A 12,387-nucleotide genomic window follows, 5' to 3' on the forward strand; every position below is an offset into this window, starting at 1 on the left:
TGTCGGGTCTGTTCTGATCACACAGGATCAAATATCAACCCAAAACTCTCCAAATAAAGTCTTTGGGATTGAATCAAAAATGATAAAAAGCCATGAAGCTGTTGTGGAACGGGAAAGCTTCTTCACTCCAACCATTGTTTCTGTCAATGTTTTTGTATGCACAAACAGCAAAATTCAAAATAACTGCCTCAATTTCACAAAAAAAGTATATATGCATGATTAAAGAGCATCTAACTCACCTCTTTACCTCTTTTTGGCTTTTTCGAAAAATAGTTAATATCCTAAAGGGAAATGGAAACAAGTGTTGAATTAACCCACTGGGGAACAATAATTTCAATCTTCTATCTAAAAAGGATCAACATTGTTGTGTTACCCAAGTCACAGTACCAGGTGGCAATAATGTCCACAATACACGAGTAAAATTCAATAGAAGAAGATCTTAAAGACATCAAAGCAGTGCTAAGTCAAGAAAAGAGTTATTGCTCATGCTGTATGTTGATGAAGCCTGATAGTAGAAGCAGGCCCTGGTTCTACTTTTTGCTCTGAACTCTTGGCTGCTGAGAAACGATTCATCTTATGACATTTCTTTTCTATTTAATCACTTGTTGATCTCTCAGAATGGGCTGTCCCCACTGCACATGGCGGCACAAGGCGACCATGTCGAATGCGTCAAACACCTCCTGCAGCACAAAGCTCCTGTTGATGATGTCACACTGGACTACTTGACAGCGCTGCATGTGGCAGCTCACTGTGGTCACTACAGAGTCACCAAACTGCTGCTGGATAAAAGAGCCAACCCTAACGCCAGAGCTCTGGTAGGTTAGGAAGACAGAGAGGAAAGATTCAGCAGGTAGCAGATTTACAATGTATGGGTGAAATGTACCTGATGGCTGTATGTGCTGTTGCTTGTCACACGTCCTCCACAGAATGGCTTCACTCCACTGCACATAGCCTGTAAAAAGAACCGGGTAAAAGTGATGGAGCTGCTGGTTAAATATGGAGCGTCAATCCAGGCAATTACAGAGGTGATTTAAACAACATCCATTTTATATATTAGCTCATTTCTAGTGATATTACTTTTCAGGTTTCACTGCCAGCTTGCAGTTGTAAATAAGTATGCAGAATGTTTTTAATCTGTCCTGCTTGGTTAAATGACTTAGCCATGACCTCTTATGACACAGAGGGATGATGATTATTTGTTTATATTAGGAGCAGAGGAGACGTCACACTGTGTGAGGCAGCTGGATTTTCATGAGCCATATAATTGCGCAATTTGACAGTTCAAAAATAAATGTGCTTAATGGAAACACGCCAATTTTGAAAAAACTAGTTTTTCAATGAAAAGATTTTGTGGCTAGGATGTAGTGGTTTTTTTTTTTGGCAATATCAAAATTGGTTTATTTCACAAAACTGTAATGGAAACACTCTTTTTGCATCACGAGTCACACAGTCAGCAGCTGGATGTTGATTAAAAATGTTGCCATCCAGCTGCCATGAAAAAGACGACAGGAAGAAATTGGAATATTATGGCACATGACTTATTGACTTATTCTGACTTATTATGTGAACAAACTTATTCACGTGTGATTTTATTTGCATTTCTTATTTAATGGAAATACCACAATTCCATAGTTGTCTTTCTTTGACATTAGTGGAATATTGACAAAGTTTTGGGTACATTTGTAATGGAAATGCATCCAGTGTTACACAGCTCTGTAATTAAACATTTAACAATTACTTTTACACAAAGGTTTCAGTTGTCTTTTAATTCAGAGATGAGTTTTAAGTTGTCATAGACAACTATTAAGAATGATCAGCATAAATAAATATGTTCACTTTAGAAGCTTTTTTATATGCTTCTTCTGACAGCTAACGTTGCTCAGTGACAACTTTTAAAACAAAGAGTAGCTACTGTTGTCAATGTGACCTGGCAGCAATTATCGTACACTCACTGATCAATGGCAAATCGTAAAATAGGCCAACTTTGATAATCAGAGCTTCTCTGCTTCGTAATTATATTAATATCTGAAATATTTATTTTTTTATATGCATATGCAGTGGTGAGCATACTTCTAATAGTGGAGCAAATTTTTTGTTTAGTACTTTAGCATTTTGCAAACTTTGGATAACTGTAAAGCTGTAACTTACTTGACTGTTTTTAAACTTTCAATTTAATAAAACAAAAAAAGTCTAAGACCAGGCATGATATAAACACAAAAAGTGATCAGAGTTTATCATTTTTTTGCCTCTTAACTAGTCTTTTGCAGCACTGTAGAGCACTGATCTTTTATTCACACCATGTGTCTGCATTCTGCTGCCTGTTTAGTCTGGCCTGACTCCCATCCACGTAGCAGCTTTTATGGGTCACCTGAATATCGTCCTGCTCCTGCTGCAGAACGGAGCCTCAGCGGATGTCAGCAATATAGTGAGTAATGGGGAAGGGCAGGAGCAGGAGGGAGCTGACACAGCGTTTCAGTTACATCTGACACGGTGTGTTACCTGCTGTACACAGCGTGGAGAAACAGCGTTACACATGGCAGCCAGGGCTGGCCAGGTGGAGGTGGTCAGATGTCTGCTGAGAAATGGAGCGATGGTGGATGCTCAGGCACGGGTGAGATTAATTTCGTCACATGTCTTGCACTTATCTACACCTGTGTCATCAATATCAGGTCTGCTGTTTGATTAAAAACGGTCATCCCCTCCGTCCCCATCCTGTCCAGGAGGACCAGACTCCTCTTCACATCGCGTCCCGTCTCGGGAAAACAGAGATCGTGCAGCTGTTGCTACAGCACATGGCCCATCCTGATGCTGCCACAACCAATGGCTATACCCCGCTCCACATCTCTGCCAGGGAGGGGCAGGTGGAGACCGCCTCGGTGCTGCTGGAGGCTGGGGCTTCCCATTCATTGGCTACGAAGGTGCGTGGTGGGGGAGCCATTTAATCTTTGTCTAACTCGATGAGGTGGATGTGCAGTCTTACCAAATGAATCTACTCTGTCACTTAGGACATGCATGCTGCTAAGAGATTTGAGCCAAAACATATTAGCTGTTATTATGGCAAAAAACAACAATCTATTTTAAATGCAACAAGCTAACTTTAAATGAAGTTCATGAAAAGGTCTTACAAAACAACTTTAGATACACAACACGTGGCATTATCTTAATTTGTATTTTAAATGCAGCTTAAGTGTGTGAACTTCCTTAATAGAAGAAATTACCAACGCAACAGATAGTAAGAAATTAGCTGTATGGGGTTTTCATAGATCTAAAGAAAGCTTTTGACACAATAAATCATTATATTTTAATTAAAAAATTAGAATGTTATGGAATTCGGGGAGTAGTTTTGAACTGGACGAGGAGTTATTTAAAGAGCAGAAAACTATTTGTGAATATGGGAGAGATTGAATCTGATTGTCTGGAGATTGTATGTCAGAACTCTGACCCTTGAGTTCTGACCCTCAAGGGTCAGAACTGGGACCAGTTTGATTTCATTTGTATATAAACGACATAAGCAAAGTGTCTAATGTATTAAAATTTGTGTTATTTGCTGACGACACAAATATTCTAGTCTCTGGTGAAAACTTACAACAACTTCTTTACATAGTCGCCTCAGAAATCACTAAATTAAAGAAATGGTTTGACAAGAATAAATTATCACTAAATTTGGACAAGACTAAAATCATGGTTTTTGGAAACTGCTACAAAAATACTCCAATTCAAGTTCAGACAGAGTGTAACTCTAGAAAGGGTTTATGTTAAGTTTCTCGGTGTAATAATAGATGACAAAATCAGTTGGAAACCTCATATTAAACATTTACAGAATAAACTAAGTAAAAGCATATTAATCCTGGCCAAAGCTAGACATATTCTGAATAATAAACCACTTCATATTCTATGAAACTCTCTGATTTTGCCATATTTAACATATTGTTCAGAAGTGTGGGGAATTAATTACTGTTAGGTCTAAATTACCTAAACACAGACACAAAGAAGAGACAAGAGTCAGAGTTTGGTTTTACCTGCAGGGAGAGCACAGTTGAAACCCAGTTACAGATTTCTGCCTATGCTCTGAAGCTTCAACTGAGTCTTGCCCTGCTTTTATTAGAATTAGGAACTCCCTAGTTACATGACAGAGTGCAGCCCTGAGGGGAGGGGGAACAGAGAACATCTGCACATTCATATGAACACAACTCATTCCTACATTCCTCAAAGGCATATTTCATAAGATAAGACTATAGAATTGCAGTTCCTCTGGGCAATTGGCGCCGGACTGTCTTGTTCATGGTATCCTCCTTTTTCACTCCTCAGCAGGCCACTTCCAGAGTTTCTGCAAACACTTCAAAATACTCAAAACACATCATTAAAATGTAAATGCAAAGGTAAATTAAATGGATGGTAATATAAAATAAAGGTAAAGCAAATAAATGATAATAAAATATAAAATACTTCCAACAATTACCAAAGCTCTTTACATCATCCATAATGTTGGTTATTATGAGCACACAAACCCGTTACTCTGTCAATCTAGAATTCTTAAATTGGAAGAGCTGGTGGAATTTAAAATTCAATTTATTTCAAATTATGAAATAAATTCAAATTATGTTTAAGACATCTAATAAACTGCTACCTGAACTCATACAGAACATGTTTTATGAACGAGAAAGGGGGATATAACGTAAGGGGTTACTCCAACTTAAGGATTCGTAGTTTATGAACAACAAGAAAGAGCTTTTGTATTTCAATTCATGGGGCAAAGTTATGGAACAAGTTAAATGAGGAGTTAAAACAAAGTCAAAATTTAATACAATTTAAAAGAAAATATAAGGTGGTCATTTTCACAAGATATAGAAATATGGATGAGAGATGGCACTAATGTGTATATGTAAACTGAGGCTAACACATATGACTGTGTGGGTATGGATGTATATACTTGGACATACAGTATGTAAACCCAGATAAAATGGAAAATTAATTAACCTGTTTATTTTTATGTTTGATTTGATTATTAATGAGGGTACATCTAAAAATATTGTATGGGTTTATGGGGTAGGAGTTCATAAGTTTATTACTTCTTCTTGCTCCTGAGATATGGCGTATGCAATTTATTTAGCCTAGCATCAGTGAATCTGTGATCGATCTCATGGTCTGTTGAAGAAGCCTATTGACACACATTCACCTGAATTACTTAAGCCTGACTTGACATAGTCGCACCTCCTGTGTCTGGTTTGGTCTTTGTGAAATGGATAAAACCAGGGCGAACTGATGGCTTTGGCCTTGATCAAGCCAAGTCAAGCCCAGCTTTATCGCTTATCCTGTAGTTCACAGGTGTCAAACTCCAGTTCTCAAGGGCCACTGTCCTGCAACTTTTAGATGTGCCTCTGTTGCACCACCTGAATAGAATAATTAGGTCATAAGGCTCTGGAGAACTGATCTACACAAGAAGGAGGTAATTAAGCCATTTCATTCCAGTGTTTTGTACTTGCGGCACATCTCAAACCTGCAGGACACCGACCCTTAAGGACTGGAGTTTGACACTTGTGCTGTAGTTCATAGTCCTTGCGCCTCCTCTCTGTGTAGCTGGTTATATGCTGCTGGCCCCTGTACTAAGTGCCAGTCTGTGAAAGCTTCATGAGAGGTGAGTTGCATTTTTCAGCACATAGCATAGAAAAGCGTTAACAATACATAAGACATTACCTTTATTAACTTAGACACATGGAGAGTAATGAATACTTAATAGATGCATGGCACCAGCTTTTGTACTTTTAGTGTTTTTAATACTGTAAAACACTCTATGTGCTAAATTCCTTGTCTTCATTAAAAACTACACAACACAGAGTCAAGGGGTTACTTGGACTAACCTGGTTCAGTGTCGTGAAGCAGAACCCGGTTACACTAAACTAAGATACGATAAACTAAGCCAAACTAATATAAGATAGGAACAGCTAAGCTAAACTAAGCTACAATAAACTGAGATAAGATAAGCTTTATTGTCCGAAGGAAATTTGTACTGGGTACAGACACTACCCCAACCCTAACCCCTAGTCTAAAATCCATACGCATATTAGGTTCACACTTAACCTAATATGCTTAACTTAACACTTTGCACTGGATACATTCTAAAACAAAAAATAATAGTAAATAACATAAAATCTTTAAGATCAATACCTACAGTCACATTTTAGTGTTTGTTGCTATTAAAGGTTTTGATAAAGTGGAACAAATTTGTTCTTGTGGCGGTTCAGTCTGCATGCAGACTAAACGGGTCCAGTCAAAGTCAAGACCTCAGCCTGAATAAAATGCTGTGGTGCGGATGCTAAGAGAGCTAAAGGTGTGTTGGCCCACAGAACACTGGGCCTGTGATTAAGATCTAACTGGAGTAAGTTTGATTTATTTCGAACATGATAAGATAAAATCATGCACAAGAACAAGGAATGTAAAAGACACATATTTTTGTACCACATTAATTTTAACATGCTTAACACCAGTACATGTGACAGAATCCATGGCCTAACAAAGGTCTGCTCCCAACAGGGGCAGGGCTTTTTCATAAACACAATCACAATAAATAATAATAATTACGGTTTATTATTACAATAATAATAAATGCACTGATCATGTGGTGTCTTCCAACACTGACCTTGTTTGCTTCTTCATACTAAATACATCAAGGCTCCCCCTGCAGGGTGTATAATCAAACTGAAGTCAGATGTTTGTTACATATTTTTATTTTTTTTTATTATTCCTAAGAATCGAATCAAGGTGTAAATTTACCAGCTGAAAGCTAATTTTAATGTAACAGAATAGTCATGCTATATGATAGCAGTTTTATGTAGCTTCCTGTTCTATTCATGCTATCTGAATCTCATCTTTCAGTTGATTCTATTAACATATACAGTGTATCACAAAAGTGAGTACACCCCTCACATTCCTGCAGATATTTAAGTATATCTTTTCATGGGACAACACTGACAAAATGACACTTTGACACAATGGAAAGTCATATATAACTATAATAATATAACTGCTGTACAAGACAGCAGTGTACATTTATTCTTCCCTCAAAATAACTCTATATACAGCCATTAATGTCTACCCTAACCTGGCAACAAAAGTGAGTACACCCTGTTGTTATGCAATAGCCAGCCCCGCCCTAAACCTCCCAACACCCATGGCTGACCACTGACCAGCTCTCCGTCTAATGAGTCCGGAAAACCTCTCGACCTTCGAGTATTACCCTGAAGCAGGTCTAGTAGAGATGAAGCCTCTCTCTCTCTCTCTCTCTCTCTCTCTCTCTCTCTCTCTCTATATATATATATATATATATATATATATATATATATATATATATACACTGCTCAAAAAAATAAAGGGAACACTTAAACAACACAATATAACTCCAAGTAAATCAAACTTCTGTGAAATCAAACTGTCCACTTAGGAAGCAACACTGATTGACAATCAATTTCACCTGCTGTTGTGCAAATAGAATAGACAACAGGTGGAAATTATTGGCAATTAGCAAGACACACTCAATAAAGGAGTGGTTCTGCAGTTGGGACCACAGACCACTTCTCAGTACCTATGCTGTCTGGCTGATGTTTTGGTTAGTTTTGAATGTTGGTGGTGCTTTCACACTCGTGGTAGTATGAGACGGACTCCACAACCCACACAAGTGGCTCAGGTAGTGCAGCTCATCCAGGATGGCACATCAATGCGAGCTGTGGCAAGAAGGTTTGCTGTGTCTGTCAGCGTAGTGTCCAGAGGCTGGAGGCGCTACCAGGAGACAGGCCAGTACACCAGGAGACGTGGAGGAGGCCGTAGGAGGGCAACAACCCAGCAGCAGGACCGCTACCTCCGCCTTTGTGCAAGAAGGAACAGGAGGAGCACTGCCAGAGCCCTGCAAAATGACCTCCAGCAGGCCACAAATGTGCATGTGTCTGCACAAACGGTTAGAAACCGACTCCATGAGGATGGTATGAGGGCCCGACGTCCACAGATGGGGGTTGTGCTCACAGCCCAACACCGTGCAGGACGCTTGGCATTTGCCAGAGAACACCAGGATTGGCAAATTCGCCACTGGCGCCTTGTGCTCTTCACAGATGAAAGCAGGTTCACACTGAGCACATGTGACAGACGTGACAGAGTCTGGAGACGCCGTGGAGAGCGGTCTGCTGCCTGCAACATCCTTCAGCATGACCGGTTTGGCAGTGGGTCAGTAATGGTGTGGGGTGGCATTTCTTTGGAGGGCCGCACAGCCCTCCATGTGCTCACCAGAGGTAGCCTGACTGCCATTAGGTACCGAGATGAGATCCTCAGACCCCTTGTGAGACCATATGCTGGTGCGGTTGGCCCTGGGTTCCTCCTAATGCAGGACAATGCTAGACCTCATGTGGCTGGAGTGTGTCAGCAGTTCCTGCAAGATGAAGGCATTGAAGCTATGGACTGGCCAGCCCGTTCCCCAGACCTGAATCCGATTGAGCACATCTGGGACATCATGTCTCGCTCCATCCACCAACGTCACGTTGCACCACAGACTGTCCAGGAGTTGGCGGATGCTTTAGTCCAGGTCTGGGAGGAGATCCCTCAGGAGACCATCCGCCACCTCATCAGGAGCATGCCCAGGCGTTGTAGGGAGGTCATACAGGCACGTGGAGGCCACACACAATACTGAGCCTCATTTTGACTTGTTTTAAGGACATTACATTAAAGTTGGATCAGCGTGTAGTGTTATTTCACTTTAATTTTGTGTGTGGCTCCAAATCCAGGCCTCCATTGGTTAATAAATTTGATTTCCATTGATGATTTTTGTGTGATTTTGTTGTCAGCACATTCAACTTTGTACAGAACAAAGTATTCAATGAGAATATTTCTTTCATTCATATCTAGGATGTGTTATTTGAGTGTTCCCTTTATTTTTTTGAGCAGTGTATATATATATATATATATATATATATACATAAGGGTACCATAAATGACTGTATTTCAATCTGTAGAAACTCACACAGAGAAAAAGCAGCAGTTAGAAAGTTTTATTGACCCAAATATTCTTTGGCGCTCGGACACCGGCAGAAGGCGTGTTGAGAATCGCAGCGAGTTTAGACGATCAGCTTGGGGCAAAGCTCAGTGCAGTCTTCCCCCGGGTCCGGACACTGGTGGTGGAGCAGAGCCTGGAAGGTGCCCGGGAGGATGAGGGTGGAGATGGGGAGGAGGTGGGTTGAAGCAGGGCTGAAGCAGGTGGATGCGTGGTTTTTTGGCCTTTTGAAGGAGCTCTTGCGTGGTGATTGGCTGAGGAAGAGCGACAATCCGGTGCTGATTGGGTGAGGCGGAGGCGTGGTAATTGATGATGCCGGTAGTCTGGAGAGAGTCTCACAGCTTGAATTTATGCCTAGGCTTCATTTGTATAGCACCTTATCAAGTGTCCTCCCACCAGGCCCTCTGGCTGAGTCCCAAACCACAGAGGGCAGGTGGAGCAGGGATTGAACAAGCAACCTGCTGATTGCGGGTGAACTCCTACCACCGTCACCACCATTGCCCCTAAATAAATCAAGTGAAGTATCATAGTGAAATATGTAATGCTCCACTTGTGAATTTAAATCTGTTGGGATGACCTTGGCACTCTGACAACATGTCTGAGTGGCATGCTGCCGGACAGAACACAGTTTTAAAAAAATTCACCAATTCTTTAAAGTATATATTTCTACAGTATTTTTCTGATTTTATGTATAGATCTTTCAACATCTCCTGGTCTTACCGTCTCTTCTCTCTACAGAAAGGGTTTACTCCTCTGCATGTGGCTGCCAAGTATGGAAACCTAGATGTGGTCAAACTGCTGATGCAGCGCTGTGCGCCTCCTGATTCTGCTGGAAAGGTAAACATCCAACGTAGACCCGTTCTGCTTAGATTCCCCTAGCAAACACTGGATTATCAGCTAGATGAATATGTACAATATGTTCATGTGTCTTGCATGTGAATATAAAACTGGTGGTTTTCTGTATTAAGGACCTGTTTACTGCCAGAGAACTGGTAAGCTTCTGTTGTACTTAAAGCCAGGTATTTCTTAATCTGCCTCACCAAGTCAGACATTAATCAGAAAGGTCAACAGGAGCTATTTTTTCTTCTTCATATTGACTCATTATGTTGTCCTCTAGTCAACCTAACAGTGAGTGAGTGTTTGGTTTCCCTGCTTCACTAGCTGCTCCTTAATCCTCATGCACTCACCATTCCTACCCAACAGAATGGCCTCACTCCCCTCCATGTTGCAGCACATTATGATAACCAAAAGGTGGCGCTCCTGCTTTTGGACAAAGGAGCGTCTCCCCACGCAATGGCTAAGGTGAGGCTCTATAGCACATAGTTCATGATGAGGAGAATCACTTGGTTCACACCAAAAGTCTTTCTCTTCTTTCACTGGCACTAAAATCATCTACTTTGATTCTGTTTTCCAACCAGACTGGTTTAATAAATATCATAAGAGGTCAAATTTTAAGATTTTGTCAAAGATTTTAGGCAGTGTTTACACATTTTTGTTTGTTTTTTTTAGCATGTTTTTTGTAGCGTACTACAAAAAACTTTTATTGAAACTAAGCCATTCAATAAAAGTTTAAATGCCTTTTATTATAAAGCATTAAAGTTAGTCAATTCAGTTGATCAAGTCAGTCAATTTCTGTACCCATTTATCCATTTAGCAGTGTTTGCAAAAATGTGTTGGCCTGTCAGACATTACCGACATATTTAGTACAATTTAGTATTGTTCACAGGGCAACACACAGACACAGGGCAAACAACCATACACACACAGCACAACCAGTCCTAAAGGAAATTGAGATAACACCAAAAATGTGTACTTTTGAACTGTAAGGGGTAAGTTACCAATATATTATCATTTGTATATTTATTCATGTATTTTCAGGCACACTTGTGCTTTTTCTGTGTGCTATGGTGGCCAACCGACAACATTTTGTTATCAATTTCACTGTCGCTTCTTTCTGCAACGACAATAAAATAAATCTAAATTTCTATGTCTGAGTTTAAGGTAGCCATAGTACATGGAAAAGAATCTTCTTACTGCAAAGCATCAAGCGCTACTAGTTGCAGCCCTACTAGATTTACGTAAAGAGTCAACATCTGTCGGGCTCTAACAGTTAATGTGAATGTCAACAACCTTTTAGTGCTTGTTGTTTTAGTTTAGGCCACACTGAGAAAAGGATTCTGTGGTGAAGTAAATTTAACACAGCTGAACCTGTGAAATCAGTAATAAAGATTCAAGTTTGTACCTTTACACAAATAGCACTGAGTTCAAAAATATTTGTTCAAGATACAAGACATTGCAATTTGTGCTAAGTGCTAAGAGCCTATCTTTTCAAGTTCATCCACACAGTTCCTGTCCTGGACGAGATCCAACCCCACAGAGATTGTCTGAAAATGCTTTGGAGTTGGCACCATACCTTTGGCATGTGCCTTTGCCCTCACAGCCAGAAGTTGCTAAACAAGAACATGTGGATCATCTGAAGCCTCCTATACTGTTATGCTTTCCTTTAACACAAGACAAATCAGCTAATTAAAATGATTCATCACGTCTTGATGAGATTCCTGTATTTACAGAAAATGAGCTGATTATTCTGTGCAGAAATTGCAATAAAATTAGTTTTTAATGAACATTTTCCAAAAAGTTATTTCCAAAGAACTGACATGAGTCTTTACTGAACTACATTTCCACACCTTGTATCCTAATAGACCTGATGTCTTAAAGATTTGTAGCTTTAAAACTACAATTTATTTAAAGTTTTGTATACTTGACAAATGGCCAATGCTTTTGTTTGGGTCAGAACAATTGAGAACATTCAACCTAACGTCTGCCTCTCATGAACCAGAACGGCTACACTCCTCTGCATATTGCGGCTAAGAAGAACCAGATGGACATTGCCACAGTGCTGCTGCAATACGGCGCAGAGACCAACATCCTGACCAAGCAGGGGGTCACACCGCTCCATCTGGCCTCCCAGGAGGGTCACACACACATGACAGCTCTGTTAATCAGCAAAGGAGCCCAGATTAATGTTTCCACCAAGGTAATGTTGACCACCAAACCTGGTATAAGGCAAAGTTATCCATTTGTATTGTGTCACTTCCGTATATTACTTCTCTGTTTGTTCAAGCAGAGTGGCCTAACCGCACTCCATCTGGCAGCCCAAGAAGACAGAGTATCGGTTGCTGAGATTCTCTCCAAGAACGGTGCCAACTTGGACCACCAGACTAAAGTATGAGAAAGGAGTTCCTGTTTTATTTCTGCTCTTTTGTCAATTAGGCACTAATGTCCCACTTCAGATTTAATGTCTCTGATACAGAACCAAGTCATTTAAGAGAAGTATTGACTGTTACTGATCATAA

General features: G+C 40.2%; 1 protein-coding gene across 31 annotated transcripts in view; it reads left to right on the forward strand.

Moving 5' to 3' along the window:
- ank2b (ankyrin 2b, neuronal) overlaps window positions 1–12,387 on the forward strand; it is a 250,031-nt gene that overhangs the window by 151,891 nt on the left and 85,753 nt on the right. For all 31 annotated transcript variants that reach the window (XM_032582192.1, XM_032582194.1, XM_032582187.1 and 28 more), the window contains 9 exons: window positions 618–815; window positions 927–1,025; window positions 2,327–2,425; window positions 2,513–2,611; window positions 2,721–2,918; window positions 9,770–9,868; window positions 10,235–10,333; window positions 11,871–12,068; window positions 12,159–12,257. In XM_032582192.1, coding sequence (XP_032438083.1) covers window positions 618–815; window positions 927–1,025; window positions 2,327–2,425; window positions 2,513–2,611; window positions 2,721–2,918; window positions 9,770–9,868; window positions 10,235–10,333; window positions 11,871–12,068; window positions 12,159–12,257 — 1,188 coding nt within the window. The remainder of the gene's footprint in view (window positions 1–617; window positions 816–926; window positions 1,026–2,326; window positions 2,426–2,512; window positions 2,612–2,720; window positions 2,919–9,769; window positions 9,869–10,234; window positions 10,334–11,870; window positions 12,069–12,158; window positions 12,258–12,387) is intronic.

Source organism: Xiphophorus hellerii, chromosome 14 (assembly GCF_003331165.1).
Source record: "Xiphophorus hellerii strain 12219 chromosome 14, Xiphophorus_hellerii-4.1, whole genome shotgun sequence".
NCBI lineage: Eukaryota > Metazoa > Chordata > Actinopteri > Cyprinodontiformes > Poeciliidae > Xiphophorus > Xiphophorus hellerii.